The 21,587-nt window shown below is 48.8% G+C and overlaps 1 protein-coding gene across 2 annotated transcripts in view; it reads right to left on the reverse strand.

Annotated features, from left to right (window-relative positions):
* The window catches only part of igdcc3 (immunoglobulin superfamily DCC subclass member 3), a 103,929-nt gene extending 82,836 nt beyond the window's left edge, over positions 1-21,093 (reverse strand). The window contains exons 1-2 of one of the 2 annotated variants that reach the window (XM_033050588.1): positions 20,257-21,093; positions 12,380-12,685 (exon numbers count right to left, since the gene is read on the reverse strand). In XM_033050588.1, the coding sequence (XP_032906479.1) occupies positions 12,380-12,685; positions 20,257-20,314 (364 nt within the window). In that variant the 5' untranslated portion in view covers positions 20,315-21,093. The remainder of the gene's footprint in view (positions 1-12,379; positions 12,686-20,256) is intronic. The other variant, XM_033050587.1, reaches the window with a different exon arrangement.
* Between the last annotated feature and the right edge of the window lie 494 nt (positions 21,094-21,587).

Below are 21,587 nucleotides of genomic sequence, written 5' to 3' on the forward strand. Positions count from 1 at the left end.
GCATGAAGGCTCCAGTTACACTCAGTCAGCTCCAGTGGGCAGACCACACCTTATACATTCCACCATCGGACTCGGGAAACAGGCACTCTTCATCTGAGGCCTGTCAAAGCAAAGTATTGCCAGGGGGACAGAGGAAAAGATTCAAGGGGGTTCATAAGTTCAGGTGTGATAGGAGAAGAATTAGGCCATTCTGCCCATCAAGTCTATTCTGCCATTCAATCATGGCTGATCTATCTCTCCCTCCTAACCCCATTCTCCTGCCTTCTCCCCATAAATACTGACAGGGGGTTCTCAGCGCCTCCTTGCAAACGTGTACCATGCCCACAACTCAAATGAATCTCTGGGCCATAACAACTCAGACTGAAGGAAGGACCATTTGGGGAGGCATGAGGAAGCTCAGCTCTATTCACCAGAGAAAGACAGAAGCCCAGTGTAAACACATTCCGCCACTCACCCCATCTGTTCCCCAACAAATGCTCCTCAGAACCCACAAAATTACGGTGGAAGCAAGTCATCCTTGATCCGTCTTAGAAGTAGACTATCGCAATTTGGACACCAGAAATGCACACAGCAAGCTCCCAAAAATAACAGTCTTGGAAGACATGGATTAGGAAATCTATTGGAGTGATGTTAAGCAATAAATAATTCCCAGCACCCAAGACCAAACCTCTTACAACAAACCTCAGCAAACTATCAATTCAATGATTTATAAAAATAAGATGCACTTTATTACATGGGCGGTACAGTGGCGCAGCGGGTAGTGCTGCTGCATCACAACGTCAGAGACCCGGGTTTGATCCTGACTTTGGGTGCTGTCTGTGTAGAGTTTGCACGTTCTCCCTGTGACCGCGTGGGTTTCCTCTGGGTGCCCTAGTTTCCGCTCACGTCTCAAAGAAGTGTGGTCTCGTAAATTGCCCCTGTGTGGAGGGTTTGGATGAGAAAAGTGGCCTCACATAGAACTAGTGTGGACGGGTGGTGGATTGTTGGCGGGCACTGGGTGGGCCGATGGGCCCATTTCCACACTGTAAACTAAACTAATTTCCAACCATGACTCAGCTCAGTGACACGTCTGACTCCTGTAAGGAATATAAGCATTGGCCCATTTATATCGACATATTCTGTTTTGTACAAATTTAAAAAAAACGTATCAGATTTTCAGTGAATGGCTTTTCACTGACTTGCTGCGCAATAAACAAAGTGTTTCAGGCAGTAATGCATTCTGCATCTGCTCATCTATCTGCCCTACTGCTGACAGATCTGACATTCAACACCCTCTGAGATTCTGGCTATTTGTTTCCACACACACAGTGTTCTCCACGCCTGCATTCTTCAACGTGAAACTCAGCAACTCCTGCCTTTTGTACCTGGACTGTCCACCCATCTGTTACACATGTGACAAGCCCTTCAATGGGAGAATGTGACCTCTCTTCACCTCGGCTACAATGCCTGTTTTAATTAAAGATGATGTGTACCTCTTCCTGGCACCATCTGCCCCAGTCATTATTGCAATTGGTTCACCGTGCTCTCCGGAGAAGGATCCATCGCTGCCATCCTTAGCCACTTTCATCAACATGTAACTCCATGCCCACCTCCGTGGTTGATTCAAGATGAACAACGAGTGACATCAACATCCCATGAAGAAATAAATATCGACCTCATTTATCTGCTCCATCCGACAATGCTATTTGGTGCACTAAATGCTTTACACTTTATCCCTTATCTGTGAACTGTGGACACCTTAATTATATTATTTTCTTTGACTGGATAGCATGCAAACAAAAGCTTTTCACTTTACCTTGGTGCGTGTGTCAGTAACAAACTAAATTAAACTAAAAAGCTGATAATCTCATAATGTGTAAAAACGCACACCTCCAGATTCGGGGACAGTTTCTTCCCAGCTACTATCAGGCAACTGAACCATCCTACCAACAACCAGAGAGCCGTCCTGAGCTACTATCTACCTCGGACAATATTGAATCGTACTTAAGAGTTTAAGAAGGAACTGCAGATGCTGGAAAATCGAAGGTACACAAAAAAGCTGGAGAAACTCAGCGGGTGCAGCAGCATCTATGGAGCGAAGGAAATAGGCAACGTTTCGGCCCGAAACGTTGCCTATTTCCTTCGCTCCATAGATGCTGCTGCACCCGCTGAGTTTCTCCAGCATTTTTATGTACCATTGAATCGTACTTCATTGGACCTTATCTTGCACTAAACATTATTCCCTTTATCGTGTACACTGTGGATGGCTCGTGTATGGTCTTTCCGCTGACTGGTTAGCACACGACAAAAGCTTTTCAATGTACACATGACGATAAACTCAACTAAGCCGAGACACCACTTCTGGTCTGCCTTCCTTTGACCTCTGTATTTACGCTGCTCGGCAGGTTTCTGCGTGTTCTGGTTCGAGGCTGCCTGGATGGGCGATGTTTGCTGGATCAGAGGCAAGGAGCTCCCAGCCTGCTGTTTCATTCCTCTCTCTCTGCCTTGCACTAAGGATGGGCAGCGCCTCCCTTGTCAAATGCCCGAGGCCAGCGGCTCAGTGTGAGATATGAGAAAAATCTCACCTCTCTCACTCTGGGACGCTGCGTCAAGCCTCCCTGACAATGACCTGCAGCCAAACGCTGCCTCGGATTTCAAACCACAACAAAAGGTTGGCGACTGATGCGTGTCTACAGATCTTAGTCCTGCTTCAGAGGCAAGGGGAAGCAGTCCGGATACACTCAGCAGATCAGGCAAATTTAGTGCGGGAACGGCATCGATCTGAAGAAGGGTCTCGACCCGAAACGTCGCCCATTCATTCCCTCCAGAGATGCTGCCTGACCCGCTGCGTTAGACCCGCTGGGGGGGGGGGGGGGGCAACAATTTCGCACAGAGGTTAGTGGGTGTATGGAACAAGCTGTCGGAGGAGATAGTTGAGGCAGGTACTTTCGCGTTATTTCAGAAACATTTAGACAGGTACACGGGTAGGATAGGTTAGAAGGATATGGGCCACACTCAGGCAGTTGGGACTAGTGTAGATGGGACATGTTGGGTCGAAGGGCCCGTTTCCATGCTGTGTGACTCCATGACTCCAAGTGTGCACACAATCTATCAGAAAAAAGATCTTCAGCCACTGCAGACCCCAAACCCCTCACAGACTGACAACGGCTCTAGAAGAGGTCATAAGGTCAGAAGTGATAGGAGCAGAATTAGACCATTCGGCCCATCAAGTCTACTCCGTCATTCAATCATGGCTGATCTATCTCTCCCTCCTAACCCCATTCTCCTGCCCTCTACCCATAACCATTGACACCCGTACTAATCAAGAATCTATCTATCAATCTCTGCCTTAAAAATATCCACTGACAGCCTCCACAGCCTTTTGTGGCAAAGAATTCCACAGATTCACCACCCTCTGACTAAAGAAGTTCCTCCTCATCTCCTTCCAAAAAGAAAGTCCTTTAATTCTGAGGCTATGACCTCTAGTCCGAGATTCTCACACTAGTGGAAACATCCTCTCCACATCCACTCTATCCAGGCTTTTTGCTGTTCGGTAAGTTAGTGAAACTTGTGTCCACGTCCTCTCCGTCCCTCTCAGCAGCTTTTCTCTTGTCGGGAGACGCAGCTCTCCGCGGAGACAGATGGAAGGACAATAGACTGCTGGTCGTAAATCCTGCTTATTGACCAATACAATCAATAGTCTTCATCAGGGGAGTGTTCCAGGGGTCAGGTTGTGATTTACGAACCTGGCAGACAGTTTCATCAAATTACATCAGTTGCAGATGGTCAGACTCATTCCAAGGGAATTAGATTACTGATCAATTCAACATACATGGGACTTTGTACAGATTGGGAGATGGGTTTTCAAACTAGTTACTTCATTTCCAAGCTGGACATAGACGTGAAGTGATCACTTTGGTGCTGCAACTGGTGAGATACTGGGTGGGGCAGCTGCAGAGATGGGCGTAGATGGGCGTGTCACAAGTTGCTGAAGACGAACATGGAGGTGAAGCAACTGACTGAGAGGATACAACATGCTGGAGTAACTCAGCGGATCTGGAGAGAAGGAATAGGTGAAGTTCAGCCATCTTGCTCATCTGTCCAAGGAGAGCTGTTATCCGAGCCATGGACCATCTGAGCCCCGAGCAGCAGGCTACCTGATACCTCCATTTTCCCCCCACCCCGTCTCTCAGTCTGATCAAGGGTCTCCACCTGAAACGTCACCTAATCCTTTTCACCAGAGATGCTGCCCAACCGGCTGAGTTACTCCAGCATTTTGTGTCTATATTCTAGCATTGATTTTGGTATTGGATCATTATTGCCACTTGTAGCAAATTACAGTGAAAACTGTTGTGTGTGCGTGCTATCCAGTCAAATCGTGCCATACATGCGTACAATCAACCAATAATGCAAAGTGAAAAATAAACAGCGTGCAGAATATAATGTTACAGCCTTATAGCATTACACTTATAGAGAAAGTGCAGATTTTTTTTTAAAGTGTAAGGACCCCATTGAGGTAGGTTGGAAGACTCTTAGTGTATGAGAGGTCTGTTCAGTGGTCTACTAATTGTTCCTGAATCTGGCTCCCCCATAATGTATTGATTTCTATTTATATAGAAACTTTCAGGGCCTTTAGATGTCCTATAGTACTTTGAATTGTAGCAACTGCTGCACAAAGTCCCACAAGGTGCAAGAAAATATTGGCCGATCTCCATATCCCAGGAAACACATCTTGGAGAAGGCAGGCATCGATTATCACCCTCAGTGCAGCGGGAAGATGCAAACAACACCTTTGGCCGTCTGTGTATCTTCAGTGTAAGCCAGCACTTGCAGTTCCTTCTGACACATTTTGACTGAGAGGGCCAGTGGCTTGTCATTGAATTGAATTGAATTGAATACCTTTATTGTCATTCAGACCGTATGGTCTGAACGAAATTTCGTGCCTGCAGTCATACATACAATAAAAAACAACAATAAACACAAATTAACATCCACCACAGTGTATCCTCCAAGCACCTCCTCACTGTGGTGGAGGCAAAAATCTTAGGGTTACTGTCTCTTCCCTCCTCTTCTCCCTCTGCGCTGAGGCGATTCCCCACCGGGCGATGGCACAACAGTCCCGCGGCTCACCGAACCCCGCGAACGGGCCGGTTCAAACACCGCGGCCCGGGGTGGTCGAAGCTGCCACCCTCCAGTCCAGCGGATGCAGCCGCTGGCCCGTGGCTGAACCCAGGACTCAGGTCGCCGCCGCCAGAACGCCGTCCCAGCCACCGGAGCACCGTTCCAGCCCCGAGCCGGATCGCCCTCACGTGAGTGCCGTTCCTCCCTCGAGCTGGGCCACTCCGACGGGAGCGTCACAGCCCCTCACGAGAGAGTCTCAGCCCCTCGTCAGGTCGCCCTCATGGGAGCGAGTCCTGACAGGCTCTGCCTCCGGAGCCTCGAGGTCGCCAGCTCCGCCATTAGGCCACAGCGCAGACGGAGGCAGAGAAGGGGGATACGACAAAAAGTCGTATTCCCCCGAAGGGAGAGACAGCAAGCCCCGTTTCAACCCCCCACCCCCACATAAACACAACTTAAAAACCAAAAACGTAACTACACAAAACGAAAAAAACAACACAAAAAAGTAAAGACAAACGGACTGCAGGCGAGCCGCAGCCGTTCCCAGCGCCGCCACTTCCGGTTAGGCTAGGACAAGTCATGCTAGGACAAGTGGATTTGAAGTGAGTCTGATTGCAGTAGAGTAGGGCATTAGTGAGATTGTGTGTGGAGTACAACGTGAAGCTTGGTCTACCTGGGATAGGAGGGAGTGTAACTAGGATTTACTGGAGAACTTGAGGTTAGACAGTGGAGAAAGGAACTTTATTCTCCAAAGTTGAAAGAATGATTGGAAATCGATCTCGTCAAAACGTCCAAACTTCAAGGACTTGGCAGGCTGGTTGCAGGAGAATGTTTTTCCTGAATCAGAGGGCAATGTTTTGGAATCAGGCCTAGTCCCTTCAGGACTGAGTTGAGGAGAGATGCCTTCACTCAGAGGGCAGTGGACATTGCTAGCCCAGTGGTCTGTAGAGGCTTTGGAGTTGGGCTCATTCAAAACAGAGATCAGTAGAGTTAGTGGATATTAAAGGGCCTGTCCCACTTAGGCGATACTTTAGGCAACTGTGGTGACAATCACTGTCGCAGTGCGATGCCACAAACGCACCCACCCCAGGACAATGTCCGTGACAAGCTACCGCCTAGTCGACATCAAGCTACGGCAACCAGCGACACAATTCCTCGCCACTCAGGGACGTCCACCTATGACCACACCTACGACAACCTTCGACCACACAGGTGACAACAGACGTCCCGAGTGGCGAGGAATAGTGTCGCTGGTTGACGCAGCTTGACATCGACTAGGTGGCAGCTTGTCGTGGACATGGTCATGGGGTGGGTGCATTTCCGGCATCACACCGCGACAGTGACGGTCGCCACAGTTGCCTAAAATGTCACCTAAGTGGGACAGGCTCTTAAGGGAATCGAGGAATGCGAGGGCAGTGCTGAGAGTGGCACTGAGAGGGGAAATGAGGCATGATCTGAAGGGACGGAGAGAAAGTGCAAGTGTCAGAGGTAATGGGGAGAAGGCAGGAGAATGGGGTTAGGAGGGAGAGCTAGATCAGCCATGATTGAATGACACTGTAGACTTGATGGGCCGAATGGCCTAATTCTGCTCCTATCTCTTATGATTTTATGAGTGGCAGGAGTCTGTCTGCTGCCCTCCTGCGGCCAAGCTGGAAGCCGAGTTCATGTTTCCTACCACTTTGCCACTTTTGGCAGACAGGGGCGTTCCGAGACTCAGGAACACCACAGTCGAGAATCTGTCATCATGTATATACAAAAATAATAAACCATTTCTACTGCACAAAGTCAGCAAACCAAATCCCTCTGATACATTAGTGGTTTAGGATTCAATCTTACTCTTAAATAAATGCCTTTGACCTGGTAGCAACAATTCTGTAGCAATTTTGGATTCACTTTCTTCTGCAGTTTTAGAAACATAGAAACATAGAAAATAGGTGCAGGAGGAGGCCATTCGGCCCTTCGAGCCAGCACCGCCATTCATTGTGATCATGGCTGATCGTCCCCTATCAATAACCCGTGCCTGCCTTCTCCCCATATCCCTTGACTCCACTCGCCCCTAGAGCTCTATCTAACTCTCTCTTAAATCCACCCAGTGATTTGGCCTCCACTGCCCTCTGTGGCAGGGAATTCAATAAATTCACAACTCTCTGGGTGAAAAAGTTTTTTCTCACCTCTTTAGTCCTTAAGACTAAATGACCTCCCCTTTATTCTAAGACTGTGGCCCCTGGTTCTGGACTCGCCCAACATTGGCTGAGTTTTATGCATTTCCTAACTTACTCTGTTCAACCTAATAGTTTCCCATAAAGACCATCACTATGAGCTAACCTCCAAAACAGTCATGCAAATCAGCCTGTCCAGCATTTTGTGTCTATCTTGTGTTTAAACCAGCATCTGCAGTTCCTTCCTATTAATTCGCTTCGGTACAATTGTAAATATTGTCCCGAGTGTGTGTAGGATAGCGTTAGTGTGTGGAGATGGCTGGTCAGCATGGATTCAGTGGGCCGAAGGGCCTGTTTCTGTGCTGTATCTCCGAACTAAGCTAAACTTTCCCTTCAGAAGGTCGAACATGGCACATCTTTGTCACCTGCTCGAGAATTCATTCAACAGGAAGCGTGAAGTGAGGCAGCTTGAAAGAGCAGCGTGTCAGAGTAGTGACGCAGCCCTCGTGCAGTCAGAGCATGTGCTCAGAATAGCTGAAATCAATGAAAACTCGGCAGCTGGGGTAGATCATTGCTTGTGAAGGAAGGAACTGCACATGCTGGTTTAAACTGAAGGATACAAAAAGCTGGAGTAACTTAGTAATTCTCTCTTTCTCTCTCCTCTCTCTCTCTCTCTCTCTTAGTAACAGTATCTCTGGAGAGAAGGAATGGGTGACATATCGGGTCTCGACCTGAAACGTCACCATTCCTTCTGTCGAGAGATGCTGCCTGAGATACTGCAGCTTTTTGTGTCTATCTGTAGATCATTCCTTCGTATATACCCCTCTTCTCACCTCTCCCATCAGACGAGGAGTACATAAGCACACCTCCAGATTCAAGGACAGTTTCTTCCCAGATATATCAGGCAACTGAACCATCCTATCAACTCCTAGAGAGCTGTCCTGAGCTACCATCTACCTCATTGGAGACTCTCAGACTATCTTTAATCTGACATTACCTTGCAAAAAACGTTATTCCCCGTGTCATAGAAACATAGAAAATAGGTGCAGGAGTAGGCCATTCGGCCCTTCGAGCCTGCACCGCCATTCAATATGATCATGGTTGATCATCCAACTCAGTATCCTGTACCTGCCTTCTCTCCATACTCCATGATCCCTTTAGCCACAAGAGCCACATCTAACTCCCTCTTAAATATAGCCAATGAACTGGCCTCAACTACATTCTGTGGCGGAGAATTCCAGAGATTCACCACTCTCTGTGTAAAAAATGTTTTTTCTCATCTCAGTACTAAAAGATTTCCCCTTTATCCTTAAACTGTGACCCCTTGTTCTGGACTTCCCCAACATCGGGAACAATCTTCCTGCATCTAGCCTGTCCAACCCCTGAAGAATTTTGTATTTCATGTATCTGCGCTCTGTGGATGGCTCGAATGTAATAATGTATCATCTTTCCCGATGAACCGCACGCAACAAAAGCTCTTCACTGTACCTTGGTAAACATCTCATTAAGCTGAACTAAAATGAAATAAGCCAAGTACCAAGGATATGGGAAAAGCTGCATCACCTCGCATCGTCCCAGCGGTTGGCTACACTCCTCCGAAGAGCTACCCACATCTCAGTTAGATTACCTGGCCAACTGGTGGCTGCATGAGTGCCCTGTGGTTGGATTAGCTTCTTGAGGACTAGTTGTTTCAAGGTAGGTTTTTTTTTCCAATTTAAGTAACCGCTGAACTGCCGAACCCCTGGTGCTGGGGAGTAGCAGTGAACAGGGAAAGACCAACCAAACGGAGAAAAAGACCAGCCTTACAGAAATTGTCTGAAACACTCAGCAGGTCAGGGGGCATCTGTGCAAAGAGAAACAGAAATGATGTTTCAAATTGATTACCTTTTTTCTACTCTTTGCCCTGAGGCATTAACCCTGTTTCTTGCTCCACGGACGCTCCTGATCTGCTGAGCAGTTTCAATCTTTTATTTCAGAATTCCAGCATCTGCAACGCTTTGATTTTTTGCTAATCGCCCTATGCACTGTGGATAGGATCTCGTACCAGGCCAGGACCACTCTCTTCCCAACCTGTGAGTGACTGGGTCACATTTTACAGCACAACACAATAGAACTATGACTCAACGGCCAACGAGGTAGTTTAATCAAAAGAAGCCTACATTGAACAGCTTAATGCTTGCGGGCAGCTGTGAAGCGATGAATAAACCAAACAAAAGGACAGGATCCGTATTCCACCCCTTTCTGAGCATGTGGCTCAACCTAACGTTAAGTTCCTTTACAATCTTCACCGCAAGCGAATGACAGACCACCTCGCCTAACCCGATTATTGGCCGCTCTCCAAGCCTCTCATCGTACGCGCTCCAAAGCCGCCTGTCAATTCCCAGTACCCGATCTCCGGCAAATAAATGCAATTAAGTCCATTTGTTTCCACAAACAGAACACAATAAATCCAATGAAGTATTGGCCAAGTGCGGTCAATGCAATGGCATACGTCTAATGGTTGACCTGCTCATTTCAGGTCAGGTTTAAATAATCAAAGCTAACAAAGGTTCTACTCCACTCAGTGCAGGTCAGTCCTTAAATTAATTATACACTTAAGTGCCTGGACAGGATGATTTTGGAAAATATATTTAGTATTGACCATGCTAATGCTTTGGGAACATAGTCTTTGTGAAATGGCGAGAAGGCTTTAGAAATGGTCGACTCTGCACAGGAGAAGTGTCCACTGGCTACATTGGTTGTCACGATCAAGAGCTCTTGGCCTCAACTCTAACACCTGCAACCTTACACTCGTTCATTGTGTAAACATTATTTTTGGTTACCGACTGTTCGGCATTTTCCATCTTCGAGCCTTGCCGGTTCATGGAGATTCACTGCTCGTGAGAATCCTTTGGCCCACACTCCTCACCCAATCCTGTTTCACACACAGCTGCTCCACCACCGCCCACTGCCTTCCTGTGGAAACATGCTTGCCTTCCATTGTTACTCCTGTGGTGCAGTGAGAACCTTCTGAATGAAGAACGACTAACTATCAACTGCCACCATGGCACCAACTGCAGTATCAACCCTGGTACCCACCATGGCACAAGCATGGACTTCTGTCCCTGGGCAGGAACATCATGGGAGCAAGTTCCACAAGTTCTGGGCTGAGACATTGAAACATTGTCCAGTTGGTACTTTGGGCTATTCTGGAATAAGGGACACAGCTACCAGACTTGGAGGGCATCTACCACACACGGTGCCTCAGGAAGGCCGTCAGCATCCATAAAGACTCCTCACACCCTTGTAATGGACTGTTCGAACTACTTCCCTCCGGCAGACGTTACAAGGCCTTCTATGCCCGAATCTCCAGACTCAGGAACAGCTTCATTCCCAGAGCTATAGCGGCTCTGAACCGGCCCTGCTGAGTGACCCCATCCCCCCTGGACTGTCTCCCTCGGATGGTCATGTCGCACAGACACATCTGCACTTTAGTCTGTTTGAACTGTTTTGACTATTTTACTGTTCTTTTTACAATCCATGTTCTCGGGATATCTAAATCAAAATTTAATTAGTTATTTATGTTATGACATCTGCATACCAAATCTCGTTGCGCTTATGTGCAATGACAATAAAAGATATTATTATTAGGCTCCGGTGGGAAGGCGGCCGTTCCTGGCACCCCAAGCTGCTGGGGGTTCTCCCGACGCCGGAGTACCATCACCCGGCGAGAACATCGGGCGCCGTGGCGGCGACTGTGGAGGCCTCAATAGGCCCGACTATGGGTGGACAAGAGGATGGGGACTGGACTTTGTGCCTTCCCCCACAGTGGGAATCACTGTGGGGGGATGTTTTGGTGTTGAATTTCTTTATGAATACTGTGTTGTATTTTTATTAGTGTGCTGCAAGGACATCAGAATTTCCCCTGAATAAGGGGATTAATAAAGTATCTATCTATCTATCTATCTATCTATCTATCTATCTATCTATCTATCTATCTATCTATCTATCTATCTATCTATCTATCTATCTATCTATCTATCTATCTATCTATCTATCTATCTATCTATCTATCTATCTATCTATCTATCTATCTATCTATCTATGTGAAAAATACTGAGCATAAATGCACTTTGTCTATCCACACCCATTGGAACTACTTTTCTCTGATTCAATGACCTTGCCGCATAAACATAAATACAAATATACTCCTGGGGTGAAGTGCATCCTGTGCAGTGTGATTCAGAATAAGGTTTACATATTGGGAGCAGTTCACAGCATCAGGTAGACTGTGACATTTTCCCCCACAAACTCTCCCTTGGCTAATAGATCTTATCATGCACCAGTGACCACTGCAGCAAGCCATCACTGATCCGTGTGGTGAGACCGGCCAATGTATCATTAGCTTTACCCATGTATGTACCAACCTTGGGCAAGTCAGTCGCGAGTACAATCAGCTAAGTTCAAACCTCAAATTGTTTTGTATGAAGACCTTATAGAGGCAAATGGGCAGCACAGTGGTAGAGCTGCTGCCTCACAGCACCAGAGACCCCAGTTCGATCCTCAACTCTGGTGCTGTCTGTGTTGACTTTGCATGTTCTTTCTGTGACTGTGTGGGTTTCCCCCAGGTGTTCCGGTTTCCTCACACCTCCCAAAAGACGTGCGGGTTTGTAGGTAAATTGGTCTGTGTAACTTGCCCCTAGTGTGGATGAGAAGGTGGGATAACATAGAACTCGAATAAATGTGTGATCGATGGTCGCTGTGTATTTGGTGGGCCGAAGGACCTGTTTCTGTGTTGTATCTCTTGAACTAAAGCAAACATATATTCCCCAATGGAATAAAATAAATAAACAGATCGGGAGGGAGTGGGTTCTGAGCTGATGCTTCTGATATTAAAGTCGTCACCAGCACAATACATCGCTAAGCGACAGAATGCTCTTTACCCAGAGCATCATCTCTCTGCTGCTGCCAGAGCTCCCAGAAGAATTTCAATCACATTTAAATTAGGGCAGAGTTAGATTAATCCTTGATTAGTGCGGGTATCAGAGGTTATGGGGGGAAGGCTGGAGAATGTGGTTAGGAGGGAGAGATGGCCTAATTCTAATCCTATCACTTATGTTCTTATGATCTTATGAATGACTTACTTGCAACTTGAACTTTGGCCTTCCGACTGACCACGAGGCCCAGGCGGTTCTGGGCGGTGCAGTCGTACTCGCCCTCATCGGAGGAGCCGTCGTCCAGCAGCTTGTGGAACTTTCTGATGTAGATCGAACCATTGACAAGCAAGGAGACGTGCTGGCTGTCCAACAGCAGCTCCCCATTCTTCCTCCACGACTTGCTAATGGGCTCCAGCCCTTCCACCTGGCACTGCAGCTTGAGCGGGTGGTCTTCCACCGCCACCACATCGCTCGGCTCCATAGTGAAGGTCAGTTCTGAGGAGTGGCCCAAATCTTTAAAGAAAGGAGCACAGAATGACACCATGGCATGTTACATCTCTTTCCATTTAGTTGCAATTAGAATAAGCATTCACTATAACCTGCTGCAACTAGGGTGCAGTCCGGAACTAATTTCTACCCCATTGGTGACCCTCAGACTATCTTTGATCGAACTTCAAAGAGAGTGAAATCTTTCACGATAGTGAAGACTTCAAGATAAAGAAGGGCTTTATCTTGCACTAAACGTTATTCCCTTATCATGTATCTGTACACTGCGGACGGATCGATTGTAATCATGTATTGTCTTTCCACTGACTGGTTAGCTCGCAACAAAAAGCTTTTCACTGTACCTCGGTACACGTGACAATAAACTACACTGAACTGTGGTGAACTGAAGGTGCACATTCTAGTACTGTCAAATCTCAGAGACTCTGGGCAGAGTCTCTTGCCCAGAGTAGGGGAATCGTGGACCAGAGGACATAGGTTTAAGGTGAAGGGGAAAAGATTTAATAGGAATCTGAGGGGTAACTTTTTTACACAGAGGGTTGTGAGTGTAAGGAACAAGTTGCCAGAGGAGGTAACTGAGGCAGGGACTATCCCAACGTTTAAGTAATGATTAGACAGGTACATGGATAGGACAGGTTGAGAGGGATATGGGCCAAACGCGGGCAGGTGGGACTAGTGTAGCTGGGCCAAAGTGGCTGGTGCCTGTTTCCACGCTGTATCGCTCTGTGACTCAGAGGCTAACTCCATACAGTATCTCTTGCCATCTGAAGCCAGGGCGAGAACGTCCTCTTCCAATGAATCAGGCCGTCCCTCATCCTTCGAATATTCTGGAGCAAACATCCCCACTTCATTCATGGGAATGAAAGCACCACTGTGTTGCTTCTGTGGCCATAATCGCACCCTGTGACTGTCCTGTGTTTCTGTCACCTCTCCCTGGACTTGCTCCACATGTTCCAATTGTTGCCTATGCAAAACCTCCCTGCGTGTTAGACACACACACAAGATGCTGGAGTAACTCAGCGGGACAGGCAGCATCTCTGGAGCAAAGGAGTGGGTGACGCTACTGGTGGAGACTCTTATTCAGACTAAGAGTCAGGGGAGAGGGAGACGAGAGATATGGAAAGGTAAGGTGTGAAAACACAGATCGAAAGGAGATGATGATCAGGGAAATGGTGAATTGTACATTGTTAGTTCAGGGCAAGGTGGCAACAAGGCATACGAACAGTAATATTTAATCAGGAGGGCAGTGAAACTAGTCGGAGACCTGGGATGGGGGAGGGATGGAGGGGGAGGGTTACTTGAAGTGTTAATTCACTGCACGATGCAACACATTCAATGTGGCCGCAACACTGAACATACATCAGTGCTACTCCACCCCAACGCCTCAGCTTTAAGCCCCACTATACGACAGAAAATGTCATTTGAGAACTGCAAGCACAGTGTTTAATCCCTGCCGGTGGCAATAAAATAATATGTCCAGATGAGGTTTACAGTGTCTGTGATGCAAGGTGTTTGAAATGTTCGAGTATACATCACCATTTCAACTCATTGAACCTGACCCTAATAACCAGCTAGTTCTGTGTGGTAATCGTTCACTGTTGTGTTGAACGAATCTCAGGATGTGTAAAGTGGTGTTAAGGCCACTCATTGACCCTTCACCCTCTGCCCGACAGTAACTTCCCAACAATGTGAATGCACAAAGGAAGATCTTCCTTCCGCCCGCCCGCATCGCTCCTGTTCAGCGTTACATCCAATTCATTACACTTGGAACCAAGATGCACACAAAGTGCTGGAGTAACTCAGCGAGTCAGGCAGCATCTCTGGAGCAAAAGGATGGGTGATGTTTTGGGTCAAACTGAAGAAGGGTCACAACCCGAAACGTCACCCATTCTTTTTTTCTCCATAGATGCTGCCTGACCTGCTGAGTCACTCCAGCATTTTGTGTCTATCTTTGGTGTAAACCAGCATCTGCAGCTTCTTCCTAAGCACTTGGAACGGCTGTTCTTCAATCGCCTTCAACAGGTATGTTCACCATCACTTTACCACACTTCGTTAAATCCCTGGCACACATTTAACACTAGCTTTTACTGCCGTTAGCTCCTTACTATTGAGCGTGACTTCCATGAAACTGCTGTTCAACATGCAGCCATGATTATCTCTCAACTGAGCCAAGAGAACACACATTAATCAGCATCAACATCCCGCTATTCATTCACAGATGCCCTGACTGATGTGCTCCTCACCCAACACAGCTGCATGATTTGCATACAGCTGTGCACCAACACAACACATCTGCCCCACACAACTTACTCCCTGCAGAGGTGAACTATTTACCATTCCATTTCATTTCACTTCTGGCGTCTTCAAAGCACGACCATAGTTCTGCAAATACACCATTGAGGAAAGGACTGAAAAATTCATTCATTACCACTGAACCGTGGAGGGGTGATTGTCTGTGACACCATAAAACATCAATGGACGTAAAATGCTGGAGTAACTCAACGGGACAGGCAGCATCTCTGGAGAGAAGGAATGGGTGACGTTTCAGGTCGAGACCCTTCTTCAGACTGAGAGTCAGGGGAAAGGGAAACAAGAGATATAGACGATGATGTAATTTCAAGTAACCCCGGCATTCCCTCTCTCTCCATCCCTCCCCCACCCAAGTCACACCAGCTTCTCCTTCTCACCCAGCAAACAGCTAACAATGGCCCGTTTCCGTTACTTTTTTGCATATTCAATCATTGTTCTATATCTCTTTATATCATCGCCTATATTTTTTGTTTCCTTTTCCCGTGACTTTCAGTCCGAAGAAGGGTCTCGACCTGAAGCGTCACCCATTTCTTCTCTCCAGAGATGCTGCCTGTCCTGCTGAGTTACTCCAGCACTTTGTGTCTATCTTTGGTTTAAACCAGCATCTGCAGTTCTTTCCTGCAGTTAGGGATGATCTTTTTTCTGTCGGCATTAAATTCATGGCTCTGGTCCTTGTGGCAAAGAGTGAGTGTGCGATGATGATGATTACTAAGCACACAACAACCACATTAGGTTCATGAACGTGCACAGCCGATCTCAGCACTGATTACACATAATGCATGAAACACTGTACAACATTGCCACTTGCAGGAATGCCATCCCACACAGCATGATGTCCCTTCAAGAACAACGCTGGAAATATGAAACAGAAAAATCTGGGAACATTCAGCAAGCAGCAGGGCAATAGTGGAGAGTGTAGAAATAACATCTCAGGAGTGCTCTCTGTCTGCCTGACTTCATGGCATTGACTGCCAATTTTGGTTTTGTTTTACAGTCATTTCCCTTGTTCCTCATATCTCCTGCAGTAATTCAAACAAAATAATATGTTTTTTCCCATTAACTCTGCCTTGAGGTGCTGACTCGTTTTATGTTTCCGGTATGTTTGCAGACGACATTACAGTAGGCGGTAATCATAAAGAACAAAGATTGTGATCAGAAATTGCGTTTTTGGGGAGTGAAACCTAGGCAGGAACTTCCCAGTGAATGGTAGGGTTCGGGGGAGTAGTATTGAGCTGTGGGATCTAAGAGTACCTGTAAATAGTTCCCTGAAAGTGGGTAGATCTGATGGTAAAGAAGGCTTTTGGTACATTGACCTTAATAGGTCAGGGTATTGAGTATAGATGTTGGGTCGTTATGATACTGAGATACAAGAGGTTCTTGAGGCCACCTTTGGTGTGGGGTGTTTAATTTTAGTCCCCTGCTTTGGGAAGGATGTCATTATGTTGGAAAAGATTGCCGAGAAGATTTATGAGGATGTGGCCATGACTCGAGGGGCTGAGTTGAGTTATAGGGAGAGGATGGGGGGGGGATCTTATAGAGGTGTATGAAATCAGGAGAATAGATAGGGTGAATGCACAGTCTTTTACCCCAGAACAGAGGAATCAAAGATTAGCCGTCATAGATTCAAGATGAGAGGCAAGATTTAGTAGGAACTTGAGGAACATATTTTTTCACTCAGAGGGTGAATGAACTGCAAGAGGAGGTAGTTAAGGCAAGTACAATAAGAACATTTAAAATACATTTGGACAGGTACATGGATAGGGAAGGTTTAGATAGATATGGGCCTAACATGGACAAATGGGCCCAGCTTAGATGGGGCATCTGTTGAGATGTGAGGCAGTTTTCATGCTGTATGGCTCTATGACTCACCACCCCTGCCTACTATTTCTGCAACTAGGAGCTGGCCTAACTTTCTCCATCCTGTTTCTCATTCCACATGTGCTGCCTGACATTCTTTGATATTATTTGACTTCAACAACAATGTGTATGGAGCACATGAAAGATTGCATTTATATGACACATAGAAACATAGAAAATAGGTGCAGGAGGAGGCCATTCGGCCCTTCGAGCCAGCACCGCCATTCATTGTGATCATGGCTGATCGTCCCCAATCAATAACGCCTTCTCCCCATATCCCTTGATTCCACTAGCCCCTAGAGCACTATCTAACTCTCTCTTAAATCTATCCAATGACTTGGCCTCCACTGCCCTCTGTGGCAGGGAATTCCACAAATGGATGTCCCAAACCAAAACCATGCTTGAGCTCTGTGTTCACCAGAGCAACGTGTAAGCTACTGCAAGCATTCTACACTCAGAGAACAATCTCTCAGAAATGAATGGTGATCAAAAACTGCTGACGCTGCTAATCTGAAATGAAAGCAGAAAGTACCAGAAATGCTCAGCAGGTTGGGTAGCATCCTTGGAATGAGATATAGTTAATGTATCACATCCCAGACTTCTGCCAAGACTGATGAATCCCAGATCTGAAATATTATTTCTCTCTTTCCACAGATGCTGTCTGATCTGCTGGGTATTTTCAGCATTTTCTGTTTGTTTAAAAAATTATTTCATAGGCAGCTATTTCAGGTTCCACGCTGAGACACAACCACAGTTGCAAATCCAAGTGTGGATCCCATTGTAATATTCAATCAGCATTCACTGTTGGATTAGTTAGGCTACGACAACTGTTTACATTTGGGTGGCTCCTTTGACACCACCAGTAAGTAAAGGACTGATGTTTAAGAAAGAACTGCAGATGCTGGAAAAATCGAAGGTAGACAAAAATTGCTGATGAAACTCAGCGGGTGAGGCAGCGTCTATTTTTTGGAGAGAACGGATTGGCGACGTTTGCTGAAGGGACACGTGGACAGAGAGACTGAACATTGACCTCCAGATCTCAGGACTTGGTAGCTGAAGATGGATCATCAAATCAGGAGATCTTGGAGTTTTTTTCCGACAACTTAGAGGTGATGGGGATGGTTTTTGCAGCAACATTTGAAAAACGATGAACAATTTTGAAGAATAGTTGTTTTAGCGATGAGTGTGTGTGTGTGTGTGTGTGTGTGTGTGTGTGTGTGTGTGTGTGTGTGCGTGTGTGTGCGTACGCGTGCGCGTGTGTGTGTGTGTGCAAAACACGACGTGCTGGAGGAACTCAGCGGGTCAGGCAGCATCTGTGGAGGCGGTTCGGGTCGGGACCCTTCTTCATACTCTGAGTGTTTGATGGGTCACAAACTTGGGTGGGAAAGACCAAGTGACTCCTAAAGGAACAACATAGGGCGAGGGTTTGAGTGAACGGCTGGGGGAGGGGGTACTGCGATGGTCGGCTGCTGGGATTAAAGTCGGACCTTGTGGTGTGTTTTTGTTAGTCCTGGATGCTGGCGGAGACATTTCTCCGGTAGTGTTATCCAGGCGACATACATCGGGTGTAGGAAGGAACTGCAGATACTGGTTTAAACCGAAGAGAGACACAAAAAGCTGGAGTAACTCGGCGGGACAGGCAGCATCCCTGGAGAGAAGGAATGAATGGATGACTTTTCTCCACTCACTAGGTAGTGGGTTGAGAGATCTCCCTGTGCTGCGCTGCGCTGCGCTGCCGGGCACAATCAGGGCTCGGTTGAAGCGGCCAGGATAAGTTGGTTTGCAAAACGTGGACCATGCCCGACCCGTCTGAAGAAGGCTGTCGACCCGAAACGTCCATCCATTCCTCCTCTCCAGAGACGCTGCCTGTACCGCTGAGTTACTCCAGCACTTTGTGTGTCTATCCTGACTCTTTAAACCGGGGCTGTGTTTAGATTTCCCCCGGGGTCTGGGCTGGGCTGGGCTGGGCAGGTCCGTGGGTTACAGTGGGGCGGGAGCTTGGGTCCAGGCAGATTCACAAAGGAAGCTGCCCCGTCTCCGGGCTCTCCCCTTCTCCCGGGGCTGCAAGCTTCTCAAGTTGCGCCGACTTCCCCCCTCCTTGCGAGCTGTAACCCCCGCGGGACATGGTCACCGACAGCGGCCCCTCGGACAAAGAGCGGCGGCGGGACCAGTGAGGTTTAGAGGGAGAGAGGCTGGGAAAGGGTGAACTCGCCGCAGCCCTGGAGAAGGGGCGTTCCCCACGTGGGCTCTTCCACAAACTCTCTCTCTATCCCGGGGCTCTGACCCGGGGGGAGTGGGGTGGTCTCGGGGAGAAAGGGGAGGGGAGAGGGGTCCACTGTAGGGGCTGGGAGGCCGAGTCTGCCCAAGCCCCCCGGAGCATGAGCCCGTCTCCCCCCCCCCGCATGTTTACACCCTCCGGCACATCATCCAAGCACAAAAACAAAAGAAAGTTTGCCCCACACTCAGGTTACCGCTGCTCCCTCCCTCCCTCGACCCCCCTCAACCCACTCCTCTCCCGGGAACAGATGCCCCGGGACCCGGCGTCGCTCGCCCCGGCTGCGAGTAAACAAAGACCCTCCGCGCATCCCCCTCCCCTCCCCCGGGAAGATGCGGCCGGACCCCGGCCTCAGCCGCGCATCCCGCCCCGGTCCCGGAGCCCTGCAGCAGCCGAGAGGGGGGGACAGTCGTGGATGTGGGACAGGGGAGCGGAGGGAGAGGGAGGGAGGGAGGGACACGGGGGGGGGGGGGGGGGGGGTGAGGTGGCGATGGGGAGGGATGGGAGAGGATGGAGAGAGGGGTAGAGTAGGGAGGGGGAGAGATAGAGAGGGGGGGGGGGGAGATGAGAGGGGGGAGCGGGGACGGGAGAGAGGGGAGAGAGGAAGGAGGGAGAGGGGATGATGGGGTGGGGTACAGGGGGAACTCCAGCGGACGGTTGGAGGCGCCTTGTACTCTCCATCTGTCAGCCTCCGGGCAGCCCCGGGAGAGGGAGCGGGCAGCCCCGGGAGAGGGAGCGAGCTGCCCCGGGGAGAGGGAGCGGGCAGCCCCGGGGAGAGGGAGCGGGCAGCCCCGGGGAGAGGGAGCGGGCAGCCCCGGGGAGAGGGAGCGGGCAGCCCCGGGAGAGGGAGCGAGCTGCCCCGGGAGAGGGAGCGGGCAGCCCCGGGGAGAGGGAGCGGGCAGCCCCGGGGAGAGAGAACGGGCTGCCCCGGGGAGAGGGAGCGGGCAGACCCGGGGAGAGGGAGCGAGCTGCCCCGGGAAGAGGGAGCGGGCAGCCCCGGGGAGAGGGAGCGGGCAGCCCCGGGTCGGCGCCGTGTTGCCCCGCAGTCGGGCCGCGTTGAGCTCCCAAGTTGCCCCCAAGGTCAAGCGGCCGGAGCGCGGAGCGGAGACAAAGAGAGGCGGCGGCGCCGGTCACTCACCTCCGAGCAGCAGCAGCAGCGGGAGCAAGCAGCGGGGCGCGGGCCGTCGGCTCGCCATCACTCCCCGATCAGTGTCCGAGCCGGGGGCCGGCGGCGGGCATCGCTGCGCGGACACGGGGCGAGGGGCTGGGCTTGCGAGCGCTGGCTCTTGATGCTCATCTATCAGCTTGTGTCAGGATCGCCCGCGTCCCCTCCACTCTCTCTCTCTCTCTCTCTCTCTGGAGGCCGCGGTCGGGGGAGGGAGGGAGGGAGGAAGGGGGGAGAGTTCTAGCCACCTTATTGCCGCCTCCGGCCAGAGCCGCTGTACATTCAGCCGGGTCACTGGGACTGCCCCCGGGGGTCACGGCCACGCCGCCCCCCACTCCCCCTCGGGCCACACAGCAAACCTCAGCTACAGCCGCTGCCCGACCTGGACTCCCAGCAAAGCGAACCGGCCACAGACCCACTCCCGCAGCACCTTTAAACTTCCAGCCTCACCACCGTGCGTTCGTTCACGTATTGGCAAAGACGCCTCGGGGGTCTACCTGCTCCCGTCCCGGGAGATTGGGAGTGCACGTTTTATGCAGCCAAGCTGGACAAATGTTTTAAAAAGGTGGTGTTTAGGCTTCCTTGGTGTGTTTAGGACAATGACGCGAGAGAGAAAGGGAGAGTCCCACTCTGTGCACGGCGCGTCTCACCCAATAAGTGGCACCGAAAACATCCCCACACGAGTTGTGATTTAACCATTCCACAGAGAGCCTGTCTCTATCGGCAACTCCTGTGTTTACTGGATGAGGAACAACAACAGTTTGTGAACACGACCCAATGTTACTCCAATGAAACTGTAAACGTTGAGAATATAGGGAGAGTTGTTGCACTGTTCTTGTTTTGTGTGCGTTATAAACATATACATATATGTGTAAACGCTGAGAATGCGCGTATATATATATATATATTCATACATACACACATATACCCACACATACATATATATATATACACACACACACACACATATATATAAATACAAACACACACATATATATACACACACACGCATATATATATACACACACACACACATATATATATACACACACACACATGCACACGGTAAACCCTGAAGTTGCCCACAGAATGGAACGCTTTCTGTGGAATGGTGAAATCACAACAGATGTAGCTCTAGGGGTATCTAGTGCCGCTTATCGGGTGAGATGCATCGTGCAATTTGAATGTAATGAAAATAAAACCGCGCCCATTTACCTTTCTACAGAATATTTGACCGAAATACTCATCATTCCTATTATATATAAATAAATAAATAGATAGATAAATGGATAAATAAATAGATA

This window comes from Amblyraja radiata, chromosome 34 (assembly GCF_010909765.2).
Source record: "Amblyraja radiata isolate CabotCenter1 chromosome 34, sAmbRad1.1.pri, whole genome shotgun sequence".
Classification (NCBI taxonomy): domain Eukaryota; kingdom Metazoa; phylum Chordata; class Chondrichthyes; order Rajiformes; family Rajidae; genus Amblyraja; species Amblyraja radiata.